At 41.5% G+C, this 17,954-nt stretch overlaps 1 protein-coding gene across 1 annotated transcript in view; it reads left to right on the top strand.

The window, feature by feature from the left end:
• The window catches only part of LOC147101236 (ORM1-like protein 3), a 64,677-nt gene that overhangs the window by 31,633 nt on the left and 15,090 nt on the right, over window positions 1-17,954 (top strand). Inside the window, exon 2 of the mRNA XM_085966507.1 lies at window positions 8,732-8,923. Within this exon, the coding sequence (XP_085822633.1) occupies window positions 8,750-8,923 (174 nt within the window). The 5' untranslated portion in view covers window positions 8,732-8,749. The remainder of the gene's footprint in view (window positions 1-8,731; window positions 8,924-17,954) is intronic.

Below are 17,954 nucleotides of genomic sequence, written 5' to 3'. Positions count from 1 at the left end.
ACTCTGTAGTTTTAGTATTGCCTGAGCATCCAACAAAAGGAGCATACTTCCAAACTTTGATCAGAGGAGCAGATTCAATTGTTGGAATCAGTCCGTAAGTTGAATCAGACATGAGAGGTCGCCTTGAGGCCCAGAGGGAATTGGATTTTCTCCCGGTGGTTGAATCAGGCGGTTTGTTGACGTGTGCTCTGAGGAAGTAGCAGGGCAGTCAGGCCATCCAATTGATAGTTTAGCTGGTTTATTCATTCTTCAATAAGTCACAACCCACAGTATCCCCAGATATTCATAACAATTCCCTGATGCACCTGATGAACTTGACTGCATGGCCTTGGATGTGACCATATATGTGGATGTGCTACTCCACAGCATAACCTCAATGCTAACCAGACTACTGATCAACATTATTTTCACTGCTGACATTTACAAAAAGATGATGCCCAATTTGGCTCCTCTACTCCTGAAAGTGTCTATTGAAATTACTAATGCTTGTTCTTTTCCCCCCACCCCCCTGCACCGCCATACTTAGCGTGATGCTTTGATTTTTTTTTTTTTTTTTAAAGCAAGGTCCCCTGTGTGTGCCTTCAAGCATCCTATTTCTCTTGAATTATGACTCAAATTTTCTGAAAATCTTTGCAGTTCATCTGCATAATCTAATTTCCAAATGATTTCATCCTGATAAACGTAATGTATGCTGCAATTATATCGGGCGAATCTAGCCTGATCCCCCCCCCCCCCCTCGATGCTGATAATGCATTTATTAGAATGGAATGGCCTTTGTTGCAAGGGATGCTACAGCTTTTGAGGTTTGGGAAAATGTTTTCCCAGCTCTAATAGTGTCATCTTCAACAGAATAGTTGCGACAATTGGCGGGCTTTCCCTCTATTGCCCCTGCTTCTTCTCCACTCCGGACACTCGATTGACAGGCAAAAAAAGCAATAACACCATTGCTCTTGCTAAGGCGACTTTTGTTAAGTTATTAAGAGGTTGCTAATGTGCGAAGGATTATTCTAACATTGCCTTGTAATGGCGCTACAGTTTTTTTGTGATAAAACTTCATTTCTCTCGTGTTTATTTTCTCTTTCTTTGTACCTGGGTGTCCCATTGCCACCTCTGTGCGGACATGTGGTCCCAGGCCTTTATTAAGGTTGCTCCATTCAGAGATCCACAAACACAGACCAGGTAACTAACACCAATTTTGCCTCAGTCAGAAAGCACCAGTGATGCAAGTTACTGTAATCCTGGTTACTGTACTACAATGTTGAGGATTATGGGCAGTAATATGAATACCATCCTGCCACGGCTGTGGTACTTCAATGTGCCTCACTCCCCCGTATATTGGGCAAATTGAAATTGCTTTCCTTCTACCTTTGCATTATAATTTTTTTTAATGTAGCTAGTCTTTGATAATCTAGTTCGGATACTGCGACAGATTATGGTAATCAGCCTGTACTTAATGCTGTCAATGAAAACAGTGGGTGCGTGGGTGGAAGAGATGAGAGAATGATGGTTAATCTCAGATTATAAACTAACTCGGTTGTTACTGTGTCAGAATACAATTCAGCATAATGATTTTGTGCCTTAGAATTCTAAGCTTGTGTTATTTTTGGTGCAGGATCAGTGCTCATTTCTAAAGCATACCCCCTCTATTCAGGAAGCTGGTACTCTCTCAGCAGTTCCAAACTCTGGTTGATGCAGCACAGAAACTACTATGTCTCTGCTTTTCCATCTGATTATGTTTGTATAGGCACATTGTCTTCAGGAATTTCGGATTTGGAAACCAAGAACTGCTTACAAAACAGCCGAGTTTAGAGTATCCAAGGTAATGGCTGAAATGAGAGTTGATTGTGAACTTTATAACAGAGATGATGTCGGAGAGTTTCAGAAGAATGATTCCTGTATAAGAAATGTCTGGCTGCTGCCTAGTGTTGCCTACGTCTGGCTTTAATCCATTTCTTTCTGGAGCAAACTATTTGTTTTATAAACTCAAATATCCATAAGCAGTTTTGGACTCCAGAAACAGCAGCTGAATTGTTCTCGGTGGATTTTATTCACGTATCATACACAATTGTCACTGGAATTGCAGGAAAGTACTGGATTCACCAGACTGATACCTGGGATGGCAGGAATGATGTATGAAGTGAGATTGGGTCGATTAGGCTTATATTCACTAGAGTTTAGAAGAATGAGAGGGGATCTCATTGAAACTTATAAAATTCTAACGGGACTGGACAGACTAGATGCAAGAAGGATGTTCCCGATGGCGGGGGAGTCCAGAACCAGGGGTCACAGTCTAAGGATAAGGGGTAAGCCATTTAGGACTGAGATGAGGAGGAATTTCTTCATCCAGAGAGTGGTGAACCTGTGGAATTCTGTACCACAGAAGGCAGTGGAGGCCAATTCATTAAATATATTCAAGAAGGAGTTGGATATATTTCTTAAGGCGAAAGGGATCAAGGGATATGGGGAGAAGGCAGGGACCGGGTACTGAATTTGGATGATCAGCCATGATCTCATTGAATGGCGGAGCAGGCATGAGGGGCCGAATGGCCTACTCCTCCTATCTTCTATGTTTCTATGGTAGGGTGTGAAATTTTCATGCTTATGTCCACTTGAGCTATGGGAAATATGCAGCTGTACAATGACAGATTTTGGCCATCCAAATCTGGAGAGCATTTTGAGCCATATTGCACTTTTTTTTAAATATTGAATCTGACACTACTGTCCTCCTCCTGCCTGTGAAACTGGATCAAGCTGCAGTCTGATCTTAAAATGGTGGCTGTAATAGGAATGCTGCTTCTCCTGTAACTTTTTCAAAGCATTTTTAAGAAAGACATTTATTTGTTTTAATTTGACACATTGGTAGCAATCCATTGGTAAATCAAGGAATGTAGTTCCTTTAGAACTAAAATCTTAAGAGAAATATTCCAGCAAGCCTAGCTACTTAAGAACATTAACATTTTTGTGTAGCTGGTTATAATCAATACTGAAATTTAGACTAAAAATAGCCTCATTGATTGTGGCTATTTTTAGTCTAAATTTCAATATTTAAACTGAATATATTTTAGGCTGGAGTGCAAGTCCAGTGAACCTATCTGTTTACAGTTGACTTTGAACCCATAAGTACGTACAATATGTTTCTGCTTGTAGTACACCCAGAATATAAAAAAGAAAGACTTGCATTTATATAAGCGCCTTTCATGACCTCAGGACATCCCAAAAGCATTTTACAGCCAACCATGTAATTTTGAAGTGTGTATATATAAGAATATGCTACCTGTCCATCACTGTGTGCCATAATACGCTTCCCTGGAAACCTTATGCTTTTTATCTGTACGTTTTTCTTAAACCTCTGGCAGAAAATTAGAATGCTGTGACTCGTTTGAACTCTGCCCAGATTAATCGGATAGAAGCCTCCTCTCCGTGCTGGCTGTAAGAATCCTGTGTCATGTGTACATAGTCCAGTTCCATAGTATGAAGTTGCCTGAATCACCACTAAATCCAGTCTGAGGCCGCCAGTGTTGGATGTGGAAAATGGAAAGGGTGCAACAGGGGATGATTATGTGGCTAGATTGTGATTTAAATAAGTGTTTGGGGTACAGTTAACAGAAATATACTTTGCATCGAACCAGTGCTGTCTATATCTGAACCATCTTGAGTGGCTGATATCAATGCTGAATGTGGAAAGTTTTTCCATTCCCTAGCCCTGATATTCTTGACCTTGAGTACAACATTCAATCACTAAAAAGAGAAAATTGTTAGTTAGGCTGCATAACCATAGGTAAGGTTGAAAGATGTAGATGGGTGGAGAGGATACAGAATCCGATGATTTTGGACTCTAACAATCTAAATTATGAAGATAGACTGAAAGAACTAAGCTGCTTTTCACCAAGGGGGAAAAAAAAGATTGATGGGCAACATGTTTTCAGCCTTAAAAATGGTGACAGGAATGGATAATATAGATCTAAGTAGATTTCTTTAACTTCAGCAGTCTGGCCCAGAACTTGCGGTCCGCGACGAAGCAATGACGCTCACCGCTGACCTCAATCTTCCCATCGAGATCGCGCCATCTCTATGGCGTGAATTTCAGCTCTCCCGACGTTAGTTTAAATCTGACGCCAAATCAAGTTAATCTCCAGCGCCCAGCAACAGTTATGTCATTAAGCAGCCCATCATATTGAAGAATTCTCACAGACAGCAAATCAAGAAGTAAAATGCAGAGATTATTTATCATTTACTTTTTATAAATTTTACGGCGAGCGAAATAAAGATTGGGACATACACATAGGATTACGGTAGAAACTGAAATATCATTAACTTTTTTAAAGCATTGTCCTTTTATGCAGTAGTGTTAGCATAAAGTGTGACATGTTTAAATGTTTCAAAACTTTGAACCTTAATTTCTCTTTACTTGCGTTATCAGATTTAGAAACTCCTTTCCTTGATATGATTTTAAACTTTCCTTCTTGCCTACCATGGTTGAATGCATCTACCCACAGTTCTAATATTGATCTCGGTTTTCAGGAAGGTACCAAGCAGGCACCAGATGCTTTCCCTGTAAAAAATTAAAATAAGACGATATGAGCTGGGCCATTTATGTGTGCCTCCTAGCAACCAGTCACACAGACTCTGACAGAGTCCAATGAATAGGTGGCCTACCTCGCCCCTTGGCGAGGGTGTGGTGTATGGTCTAATTTGCAAATCAAAGTGCAAATCTAATTTATCAAAACAGCCTTTCCATGTAGAGTGCTGCACTTCAGGACAAATGATGTGCACAATATTGAGAAAATGTTTATATCATTAAAAAAGTCAGTAGTCCATAAAAAGATTAGATTTTTAAGGTCGTGGTGCATCATTTAACTCGCAGCACAATTAAATATCATTTTTTGCATGTACGCCAACCATTAAAATCTTCTAAATTAGAATGACCGGTAGGGTACAGGCTTAGCTTTCCACTGTGAAGAGCTTATGATCTCCGATGCGTTGCTGTGACAAGATACTGAGATGGAGACCAGACACCTTTCTGCAGAGGGATTGGAAGTCATATGGGGAGGCTCCACTACCCTGCCACTGTGCGCTTCCTGTTATCTCACCAAGAACACATTGGTGAGCTGGGCAATCAATTTCAGACGAGGGTTACTCCTGGAAGCAATCCAACTGCAGCCTACTTCTGATAATTTGAAGTCATTTTTTGCACAAGAATTATCCCATAATTTTAACTAAGGAATGCAAATAACACATCAAAGGGGGAATTTAGTGCTTATGAAATTGAATAATCAGATCATATGAAATAAGTAACTGAATTAAAAGGAGTGTTAGGTCCTTTGATTCCAAGCTAGACCAATCAATTTTGGAAAACTATGTATGCTGTCCTGGCAACAGTGTAGATTCATGCAAGCCCCAATTTAATTCCTGAAAAACAATTCAGTTTTCCAGAATTTATGGTTTTTCAGTTTACCTCCTGAAAAGTTTTAGGCTGAAGAGTTGCAAGCTCTTTCACATTTTGTTTACTCCACTGCTCCCTAAATGGTGGATTTAGGATTTATTGGTGCTGTCGGAGAGTGAGTCGTTGGGGGTTTACCAGGCCAGATATTCATATATGGCTGACAAGCCATAGTTTGGACACCTCTGCCTTATACATGGTACTCTGCAGGTTAGTATTATTGGATGTTATACATGGTACTCTGCAGGTTAGTATTATTGGATGTTATACATGGTACTCTGCAGGTTAGTATTATTGGATGTTATACATGGTACTCTGCAGGTTAGTATTATTGGATGTTATACATGGTACTCTGCAGGTTAGTATTATTGGATGTTATACATGGTACTCTGCAGGTTAGTATTATTGGATGTTATACATGGTACTCTGCAGGTTAGTATTATTGGATGTTATACATGGTACTCTGCAGGTTAGTATTATTGGATGTTATACATGGTACTCTGCAGGTTAGTATTATTGGATGTTATACATGGTACTCTGCAGGTTAGTATTATTGGATGATTTAATGCATAGCAGTTGCTATCTGTACTATACAGTTGGTGATTGTGACAACAGAAACTGCCAATTGTTACATTCAGACATTATTGTGTGACATAACGATTTATTGCAATGTCAATTTAAACTTGTGTAAAGTATTGTGTGGGGAAGAGTTTCTTGCAGTTAAACTGCATCAGTAAGTTTATTCATTGAATTGAACCTTGCTTTAATAGATTGAGATGAGGAAGGCAGATTAGCCCTTTTAGCTCAAATGTTGGGAATATCCTTATTTTTAAACTGAAGCATCGTGATTGATACTTTTCACCAAGATAGTTACAGTTTCTTTTTCTTGGTCAACTGTGTCGGTAAAATTTATAATCGCATAATCCCTTTTCTGTTTAGGAAAATTGACTTAACTTTACTGTACCGCTACTGGGCATTCAGACCAAGCTCTGAATATTATTCTGGGGTAGGGCTCCTCTTATCTACACCTAAATGCCATCCTGATTTCATTGCTGCGATTGGGTCAAATGTCCCAGTGAATGAATGTATTTGATATGTTTTGCTAAATCAAGGGATGGTAAACAGAAGCAGTCCCCTGAAAACACCACCTCCTCCCCTCCCAGAAAAATATGTTGATGTGCAGTCAATAGTTACAACTTCATTTTTTTTTGCAGGGACCAAGTTCTTCCTATTAATGATTTGCTTCCAAAATCACATTCTCAGGTATCGCAGCGCATTTAAAAGCAGGGTGTTGCTGCAAAATAGTCAGTGGGTCATTAATTCTGGCGAAGTATTTAACTTCCTGCTCCATTTAAAGGCCTTTATGCTTCAGGGCTTAAAAAAAAATCAATCAAGGAGAATTTATATGATGTGAAAGATAAAACAAATTGTCTATTGAGAGAGAATACTTGCCAGTTTAAATGGCTCACTTTGAGTTGATGCACAACAATGATGTAATTCTTTCTCACTCTCTTTTTCTCTCTGTACATCAACAACTCGTATTTATATAGCACCATGACCATAGTAAAACGCCCCTAGGCGCTTCACAGGAGCATTACAAAACAACATTTCACACCGAGCCACATAGGAGATATTGGAGCAGAGAGGTAGGTTTTAAGGAGGGTCTAAGGTGGAGAGAGAGGTGGAGCGGTTTATGGAGGGAATTCCAGAGCTTTAGGGCCTTGGCAGCTGAAGGCACGGCCGTCATTGGTGGAGTGATGTTCAAGAGGCCAGAATTGGAGGAACACCGAGATCTCGGCGTGTTGTGGAACTGGAGGAGGTTACAGAGATACCGCACACACTTGCTGTCTGTCAGCCTTCATTTCTGTTGTCGCAATTTTTGATCATGCATTTGTGTGAGCATTTACTATTGTAAATTACAGGAAACTTTGTGCTATCCGGCACCCATGGGACCGAGCTACTGCCGTTTTTTTAAAAGCTCCGGATAGACCAGCGTCAATGTTATCAGATAGGAGCTTTTCATCGCAGTATCTGACCACAAACACTGTTGCTCAGCAACAGCTTGTAAACACTCGGCCCAGTAGCTTGGAAGCGTCTCTGAAGCTGTTGCTAAGTGACAAAGACGCTTTCCAGAGCCTGCTGTGAAAAGCAGAAAAAAAACTAACCAAAACGGCTGCTGATTTCTGCCGTTAGATCAAAGTTGCCGGACATTCAACTTCCGGATAGCACAAAGTTTCCTGTAATTTGCTGATATTTCCCATTCACTTTTGCTACGACCACTGTCACATGTAGTTGCAGGCTCTGGGCACTAAATTGCTCTGTGAATGGAGTTTTTGAGGTCTTTTCCAACTCTGCACAACTTTCATGTTTGAAAGAAAGCTTGTAATCATCAACTGAATGGGCAATGCCATGGGTTATTTACTAGCACTCTCAATAAATAGGAAATGTAAAGAGTGGAGCTTTTTATTCCCGTTTAGTTATGTAGTCTTACCTGTAATAGTGTGAATATTTTTTTAATCGTAAAAATGTACATTGTCTTTCCTTTCTTCCCCCCCACCCCATAAAGAATCCCTCCGTAAAAAGGCTTTGGTTTGGATTCTTCCAGATTGTTAATAGTGTCATCATTTCAGGGAGTGGGAGAAGTAGAAGTGTAAAAGGTAAATTGTCAGATTTATTGGTAAGGCTGCTACTGTGGTTTTCAGAGGAAAAACATGGATGAAATTGTAGAATTTGATTCCCAAAATACAGGTTTTTTTTTTTTAAATCTCGAATTCCATGCAATAAGAACCGAATTTTGACTTATTCAGTGGCCCTAATTATCAGCTTTATTTCTAACAATGTATATACCAAAGCTTGACCGTGGTTACTGTGAATTTTATCATTATAATGCAGTAAACATCCTTGATAATTCTTAGTAGAGATTATTGTCCAAGATGCATCAAAAATCAATTACACAATGCCAGTTACAGAATTATTAAAGGGAACAAACATCTTTAGACGTGACAAACTACTGAGTTAGCTGTTAAATAACGGCAAAGACTAGAACTGCTAAAATGGCAACGCATGTATGCTGCTTGCAAGAATAGTGAAAATTTAGAGTTTTACTTCTTCATTCATTTTCTCTTTTTGGTGGGGAGGAGTGGGGCCTTAAACTCCTCCCGCCTTTCTATTATTTCTGTAACCAACAATGTTGTATGGCCTGTTTTTGCTGTCGCTTGAATAATACATTTTTCTGTGTTTCATTATCTGAAGTTCAGACACTATTAATTCTGCGTTTCTCTTTTCCTTTAGGTTGTAAAGAAACAAACCATGAATGTGGGCACTGCTCACAGTGAAGTGAATCCCAATACCCGGGTTATGAACAGCCGTGGGATCTGGCTGTCTTACATCCTGGGAATTGTTTTGCTTCATATCATTCTCTTGAGCATCCCATTCTTCAGCGTGCCGGTGGTATGGTCACTCACTAACGTTATTCACAATATGGTAAGGCTAGCTGAAATGTAGAAGCAGATCAGTGATAAAGATGCAGTAATACTTTTCAGACTGTGTTCGATACTGTATTTAGGCATGCTAAATGGTTACCTAGGCTTTCTGGTTTCAGTGTTCATTTTACTTTATCTTTGGTTTCACCAAATTTGGTATCTTTTTTTCCCCAGTGCCTTAATTCTTTTTCTCCTTTTAAGTCAGTTGCCATAAAATGAAGTTTTAAAAAGTCGGAGGCATGATCACAGTGAACCTCTTTGTCATAGGTTTCTTGGTGTAATCATGTAGGTAGAATGCTTTAAAATCAGCCTGGACTTGCTAAGAGTTCCCGGGGAAAATATTTTGTTTCTTGTTCATTTCCCCCCCAAAATCTCCATTAATTAATCGGTGGATTCAAAACAAACACCTGACTTCAAAATTGAATGTTTCATGAGGTCTTATCACTTAAAATGGAAACTCTTGGCTTCTCTTTATAAACTGTTATAATTGTTTTAAATTTCAAGACTTGAGAAGGAACCCCTTTAGTGTATAAAATCATGAAATGGTAGGATGCAGATTGGTGCCTGTTTTAATATGCAGCTTCCCAATGCAGTGAATGCTGAGTCGATACATTGCTTTTCTCAAAGAAACTTGGATGACTGAAGTCTATTTGCTCTCTCTATTTTGATCCTCCTGAGATTTCCTGCCTTGGAGGACTGATGGGAGACCCGTTTCTGGGCTTGTGTCCCAGTCTAACTGAGTAATAGCTAGTGTTGCTCTAGTGACTGGTTCCTTTATTTCCCCGCCCCCCCCCCCGGCTTTCCTTTCCTTCCAGTGGGCGAATATCTGTCCTATACTTGGTGTTTCCATACTTGTTCGTGCCTGAGAGTGGACACTTGCTGTACGTGAGACACTGCCACCCTTAAGAATGTTTTGGTGGGAATAAATTTCTGTTATAGGGAGTACTGTGGAAACTGAAGATTGAGTACGGTGATAGTAATCCATTAAACAGTGCAAGCCTTTGCCTCATGGCTTAAATGTGCATTTGTAATGGAGTTGAACATATGCAAACCTTGTAGGGGCATGAGACAGAATCACCAAATTTATTTTAAGCTCCTTTGATCCATATAAACCACTCGCTAAATGTTGTCACATCTTCTTTGTCCTAGCTTTGCACATATTGTTCCAGTTCTCTCTCCAGTTACCTTTTCTGTTTTGATGTTCTTTACTTCTGACATTCACAGAAAGAGGTGACATCTTAGAAAAGGGAGATTAATAGTTTAACATTGTTTAGCACTTGCATGAAGAGGTTGCTGCAGTTGACCTGTAAGCGAAGCTCATTACACACCACCACTTCTACTGCTGCTTGTATGCAGTGCCACAGAACACATTTAAACAATGCCCATAATCATTGTTAAATAATCAAATTCTTAATATTTTTCTGTCTTCTTTATGTTGGGGAACCTGACTGGGAGAAATTACTGAGCCCTGCTTAGCTGAAGGATTAGAGTGCCGTATATCCAAATTTGCTGACACTAAGTTAAGCGGCACAGTAAGTAGTGTAGATGGGAGCAGAAAGTTGCAAAGGGACATTGATAGCTTATGTGAGTGGGGAACTGTGGAGGAGCAAAGAGATTTAGGGGTCCATGTACAGAGATAACTAAAAAGTAGTGGACAGGTGCAAAACATGTTTTTTAAAGGCTGATGGAATGCTAGCCTTTATCTCGAGGGGGCTGGAATACAACGGGAGTGGATGTTCTGCTACAGTTGTATAAAGCTCTGGTTAGACTGCACCTGGAGTACTGCGTTCAGTTCAGGGCACCGTACTTCAGGAAGGCTATTGGCCTTCGAGGGAGTGCAGCTCAGATTCACCCGAATGATACCAGGGCTAAAAGGGTTAAATTATGAGGACAGGTTGCATAGACTAAGCTTGTATTCCCTCAAGTATAGAAGATTAAGGTGTTGAGGTGTTTAAGATGATTAAAGGATTTGATTGAGTAGAGAGAGAGAAACTATTTCCTTTGGTGGGGGAAGTCCAGAACATGAGGGCATAACCTTAAAATTAGAGCTATGCTGTTCAGGGGTGATATCAAGAAGCACTTGCTCGCACAAAGGGTAGTGGAAATCTGGAACACTCTGCCCCCAAAAAGTTGTTGACGCTATTTCAAAACTGAGATTGATTTTTTTTATTAGTTCATGGGCTGTGGGCGTCACCGGCAAGGCCAGCATTTATTGTCCATCCCTAATTGCCCTTGAGAAGGTGGTGGTGAGCCGCTGCCTTGAACCGCTGAAGTCCGTGTGGTGAAGGTACTCCCGCAGTGTTGTTAGGGAGGTTATTTAAGGATGTGGAACCAAGGCGGGTAAATGGAGTTGAGATACAGATCAGCCTTGATCTAATTGAACGGCAGAACAGGCTCAAGGGGCTGAATGGCCTCCTTCGGTTCCTATGTTCCTATTCTATCTGAAATAGCTGAATTAACTGTCCTGTGCATTTTAAAGCAAGCTGAGCTAGTCACTTGTATATCTACCGAGTTATCACCACCTTGTCATCTAGCTCAATAATGGTTAATTTCTCAGTTTACATCCCTCTCTTTCCCCCCCCCCCCCCCCCCAACCCAGCCCAACTTAAAGAAAGACCAAGTGGAAGAGTTAATAATGCTGAAACACTTCAACCTCATTATTTGAGTTCTCACTTGAATCGAGGTGACTAACAAGTAGAGCACTCATTGCCATTGTGACATTCTCTGGAACTTGCAGTAAAATAACTCAGTGAATATTTGCTGCCTCTAATCGGTTTACTTCTGATCAGTTGTTCAGTCAATCCATTATCTAGTCTCAATTTCCAGAACCTGCAGTTAAATTTAAGCACTCTACTGGCAGTAATCTATAATTGCACTTTAGAGCTTCATTGGCAAGTGTATTCATATCCCAGTGGTTTTGTTATACCTCCAAGATTCATCTTATCCTGAGGTTGTGAAAGATGGTATTTAAATGCAAGTTTTAATTTTATTTGCCCATTCATTGGGCCAGAAATTCGGGTCCCCACGGGTGAGTATGCGCTGGGTACTCGCGCGTAGGGCCAACGAAAGTGCCGGTTTCGTGCATGCACCATGCACGCGCGGGAAACCGGAACTTCCGTTCCCTTGAAGTAAGGGGTTCACAGGTCGAACACGTGCGCCGGAGAGGCAGCGCGTACGCCTGGAACTTCCGGTTTTTTTGCAGGTTTCTCCGGGAGGTTAAATCTCCAGCAGCTACGCTTTTAAAAAGCAGTCGTAAGGCCTGCTTTTAACAAGGTAAGTGGTGAATGCACAGGACAGTTAATTCAGCTATTTCAGATAGAATAGGAACAGAAGGAGGCCATTCAGCCCCTCGAGCCTGTTAAAACATTTTTTCCACAAGTTTATTATTTTTAAATACTTTAAAGAAAGGTAAGTTTATTTTAACCCTGTTTAAAAACTAATTTTTTCAAAAATTTAAATTGTTTAAAATAGTTATTTTATGTAATTTATAAGTTATTTTTAAAATGTGATTTAAAAAAAAAAAAAAAAATTATTTGAAGTTTATGTTTTGGGGCCGATTTCTATTCATAGATTTGACAGGTTTTCCTGTCAAATCTATGAATAGAGATTCCCTGCTACGATTGGCTCTCCATGGCCCACGTGATCCCAGGGGACGCTTCGAACTAACGGCGCCCCTGGGATACGCAAGCACTGCACGCCAGCAGCTGGAGCAGGCCCAGGATCGGAATCCCACGCGGGCCCACAGCACAACGGCCGACGCGCTAGGCAAGTGCAGGTCGGGGGCTTGCACCCGCGGGAAGCCTCCGACCCGAATTTCTGGCCCATTAGCTTTAAGCATTGCCTGTATATATTTGTTCCTTCATTCACATCCTCCTTGTACTGTGCACGTGTTAACCCAAGGATACTGCACTTTTTTGGGTGTTTTGAGATGTTTGACCCATGTGCCTCTCTTTCTGTGCTGAACAAGTGCATGTCCTGGACTGCTGTGCAGTTCTTTTCTCCCACTGGCATGGAGAGAATTTCTCTCTCTGTTCTGCAGTTGAAAAATTCAATTCTTCTGGCAGTCAATTTTTGCCAGTCATGTTTGTTGTTTGCTGAGCTTCTTGTGTTTGCCTGTGTTCACTCAAAATTTGTAGCCCTTATTGGTGTGCAAAATATGCACGAGTAGACAACCTGTCACTGAAATGTGACAAGCGAGAGATTCTCCGGTCTCACTGACCAGTATCAACTCCTATGTGGGAGGCCAGCCTCTGTGGTCTGATTCACTGTAGAAGCTAGCTAACTGGTGTTCTGCATGTACTTGCTACCCCTCACAATGGCACCCACTAATCCAGCTTGCTGCTGCTGGCAATCTTTCTCTTGCCCATTCACTGCAATTCTTCTGTTTTTCTCCGGCAACCAGTGCAGAAAAGCCACCTTGACGACCAGATTATCATTGCCAAATCCCCCACCATCAACCTCCTGGGGGTCACCATTGACCAGAAACTAAATACTGTGGCTACAACAGCAGGTCAGAGGCTGGGTATTCTGCAACGAGTGTCTCACCTCCTGTCTCCCCAAAGCCTTTCCACCTTCTACAAGGCACAAGTCAGGAGTGTGATAGAATACACTCTACTTCCCAGCAAAGTGATGGAAGGTGTCGTCAACAGTGCTATCAAGCGGCACCAACTTACCCATAACCTGCTCACTGATGCTCAATGTGGGTTCTGCCAGGACCACTCGGCTCCAGACCTCATTACAGCCTTGGTCCAAACATGGACAAAAGAGCTGAATTCCAGATATGGGATGAGAGTGACTGCCTTTGACATCAAGGCAGCATTTGACCGAGTGTGGCATCAAGGAGCCATGGTAAAACTGAAGTCAATGGGAATCGGGGAAAACTCTCCACTGGCTGGAGTCATACCTAGTACAAAGGAAGATGGTTGTGATGGTTGGAGGTCAATCATCATAGCCCCAGGACATCACTGCAGGAGTTCCTCAGGGCAGTGTCCTAGGCCCAACCACCTTCAGCTGCTTCATTAATGACCTTTCCTCCATCATAAGGTCAGAGTGGGGATGTTCGCTGATGACTGCACAGTGTTCAGTGCCATTCGCAATTCCTCAGATAATGAAGCAGTCCATGCCCGCATGCAACAAGACCTGGATGACAGTCAGGCTTGGGCTGATAAGTGGCAGGTAACATTCGCACCACACAAGTGCCAGGCAATGATTATCTCCAACAAGCGAGAGTCTAACCACCGCCCCTTGACATTCAACGGCATTAGCATCGCCAAATCCCCCACCATCAACATCCTGGGGGTCACCATTGACTAGAAACTTAACTGGACCAGCCACATAAATACTGTGGCTACAACAGCAGGTCAGAGGTTGGGTATTCTGCGGCAAGTGTCTCACCTCCTGACTCCCCAAAGTCTTTCCACCATCTACAAGGCAGAAGTCAGGAGTGTGATGGAATACTCTCCACTTGCCTGGATGAGTGCAGCTCCAACAACACTCAAGAAGCTCAACACCATCCAGGACAAAGCAGCCCGCTTGATTGGCACTCCATCCACCATCTTAAACATTCACTCCCTCCACCACCGGCGTACAGTGGCTGCAGTGTATACCATCTACAAGATGCACTGCAGCAACTCGCCAAGGCTTCTTAGACAGCATCTCTCAAACCTGTGACATCTACCACCTAGAAGGGCAAGGGCAGCAGGTGCATGGCAACACCATCACCTGCAAGATCCCCTCCAAGTCACACACCATCCTGACTTGGAAATATATCGCCGTTCCTTCGTCGCTGGGTCAAAATCCTGGAACTTCCTCCCGAACCGCACTATGGGAGTACCTTCACGTCACGGCCTGCAGCGGTTCAAGAAGGCGGCTCACCACCACCTTCTCGAGGGCAATTAGGGATGGGCAATAAATGCTGGCCTTGCCAATGATGCCCACATCTCATGAATGAATTTAAAAAAAAAAAAGATCATGCTGAGAGGCAAACTGATCGCAGTTCATTACTGGAAGCTGTTGGAGAAGCCTGTGCCTGTTCACACTAGTGACACCATCTTGTGCCTCCTAAACATCAAGCCCTTCAGAGATTTATTCAGGCTGTCTGAAGAAATGTTCAGAAGTGGCTGTTGCTGAGCCTTTCTCCATGGTTGGCTGAGCAGGTACTGGGTATCTTCTCTCACCTGTGCCCCTTGTGTACCCGGCACATAGGTAGAGCTAGGATGAATTCTGGCCTTATTTGGAAACTGCTCCATGCAGCATCTAGTGGTATGGATCCTCGTCTTCTATGGGATACTGCTGTACCTTTGGCACATCAATTAGTTTGGACTTTATTACAGCCTAGACGTAGGTTTTTATATTCTGGTCCACATCCAGTACACTGTTATACAGTAATGTTGAGAAGCAGTGTTATGTAAACATCCTTTATGTGCATGAAACTTTATTTTTTCAAAATACTCTGTATTTTTGTGAGAAAAGAATGATCAAATGGCGTTAGATATTTTAGCACATAGTCAGCTTTAGTTTTTACTGGGCTCATTGTCTGGACTTGTAAAACCAAGAATGTTTTGCCTTTCTAGGATATGGGACCGAATACGAAGATGTCAGCTTTTTAAATGGGGTAAAATAATATGCTAAATTATTTTAACTAATCCTAAAGGTATGAGTAGTTCATTGGGTTACTGCACCTCTAGGAACTAACCCTATTCTCTGGAGCTCCCTCCCTCCCTCCCCTATGCTCCTCTGCCTGCTGCTTTGCTCCTTCCCTGCCTCTTCAAAATCTATCTCTTGGACCATGTTTTCAATTCCTATCACCATCTCGTCTCGTTTTGAATACCTCTTCATGTCTCCTCTTTTGTTCTCTCCCAGCCTGGCCTCTTAATCTATTCCATTTCCTGTGCTTCTTTAGTGTTGACAAAGGGTTTTCACCTGAAACGTTGACTCTATTTTCTCTCCACGGATGTTGCCTGGCCTGCTGAGTTTGTCCAGCATTTTCTGTTGTTATTTATGTTTTCAATTATCTCTCCTACTACTTCTATTACTATTCCGTGTCACTTTCACCTCTGTAAAACGCACTGGGTGTTATATAAATGTGAGTTATTTACATCCAGTCCAGATTGATACCATTACATTGAACACTACTATCCCAAGTCTGTTCACTCTCAACCCAGTTTTAATGGGTGCAAATCCACAGTACTAAGTCTTGCTCAGAGAAGCCATGTGGTGGAAGTTCCACACTTCTCCAATAGGGGACGCTCCTCTGAAGTTGAGATTATGGCAGTCTTCGGATAAAAAGTGGCGCCTACTTTATTCAGTTTGTCTTTTATACTGGACCTGGGAGTGCTTAATGCTGACATGGTGCCAAAGCTGGAAATGTTCCAATCCTGAACACAAGACGTCCCTCACTGTGATGACCCCACACAAATAATTTAACTGGAGCCTAACGTAGCAATTTAAGACTTGATTCGTTTTGAAGAAATAGACCTCGATTTTTCTAGTTGAAACCAAATCTCCTTAACTGTGAAGAACAGACTATAGACAAGGTCGGTTTGAAATTTTGGCACAAGTGGAGTTTTTATAATAAAACTGATCTGCAGCTCTAGTGTGCAGTCACTAAGCACCGACACACACTGCACAGACAGCATGTTTGGATTTTTAATAAAACCACTAGTTGATCTGTTGCATTGCTCACAGACAAAATACTTTTTAGGCGAAAAAAAGTATATATACCACATTATGTTGTACTCTACATGCATTCTATACTTCCTGCTATTTCATTACTTATCTGTCTATACTCCATATATATCTTTGTTATAATTTTATAATAAATGGGTAGAAAATGTTGCACCCGCCCTTCCAATTTATATTCTAATTATGATGTTTGGAACACATTTTTGAAGGAGATTTTTTGTAAAAAATCAGTTCAAGCAGCTTTGTGATGTTACTTTGTCATTGCCATTTCATGTCCTATTATGGACTTGTTTGTCATGTAATTGCCAGGGACCAATGTGCAGCAGTTACCATGGGCCAATGACTTAAACATTTTCAATCACATGGTTCCCAAAGATTCTGGTAGAAAGCAACATGAAAGATGCCATGTGATCACCGTTGACCAATGAGATTGCTCAAAAGGAACACACCAATTTTTAAATATCCTAGCAGATTTCCGCCTGGCATCGTTTACAGAGAGGCACGGGTACAGATTGTGTGCCGGGGTGCAAAGCTGTTGAGTTATCTGGTTTGGTGAGTAAGTGGAGTTGATGTGCTGAGATTTTGTGAAGTAAAGTGAAGTAGCAGTCTCCTAGAAGTGCACAGCGGAACAAAATGATGGGTGGGTGGAGATGCCTGAAATGTGCTTAGGAAAAGTCATACATGTGAGAAGAGCAACATTGAGTAGCACAGAGGTAGCATGGTAGTGAAGGCGGAGGTGAAAAATGGGAACTCCAGAAACTTGAGTAGGAGGCGAGGCTGAGGTTACTGAGAAAGGAGAGGACTATGGAGGCAGACATTTGCATGGCAAGATGTTATGAGCAATTTTGCATTTGTTCAGAATTCTTGAATTTTGTATGTGTTGTAAGTGTTAATTGTAGTGATATATAGTAGACTGAAGAAGTAATAAGTTGCTTGTAGCAATTTGTGAAAATCACATTTGTTTGAACCAAAGAAAGGTGTGATTTTTTTGTTGTTGTTGCTGTGGTCATATTTAAAATTAAACAACGTTCTATGCAATAGCAAAATACTGCAGATGCTGGTAATCCGAAATAACAACAGAAAATGCTGGAAAAACTCAGCAGGCCAGGCAACATCCGTGGAGAGAAAATAGAGTCAACGTTTCGGGTGAAAACCCCTTTGTCAAGACTAAAGAAGCACAGGAGATGAAATGGATTAAGAGGCCAGGCTGGGAGAGAACAAAAGAGAAGAGACATTAAGAGGTATTCAAAATGAGACGAGATGGTGATAGGACTAGTGGAGACAAAAGACGGCTCTAGATTAGGTGTGAAATGCGCTGGCAGAATGGGCGACAGCTGTCATGTGGGAGA

This window comes from Somniosus microcephalus, chromosome 24, assembly GCF_052327205.1.
Source record: "Somniosus microcephalus isolate GS21.2 chromosome 24, FLI_Smic_1.0, whole genome shotgun sequence".
In the NCBI taxonomy this organism is placed as follows: Eukaryota; Metazoa; Chordata; class Chondrichthyes; order Squaliformes; family Somniosidae; genus Somniosus; species Somniosus microcephalus.
The sequence above is the reverse complement of the archived record's forward strand: the minus strand, read 5'-3'. Positions and strand labels throughout refer to the sequence as shown.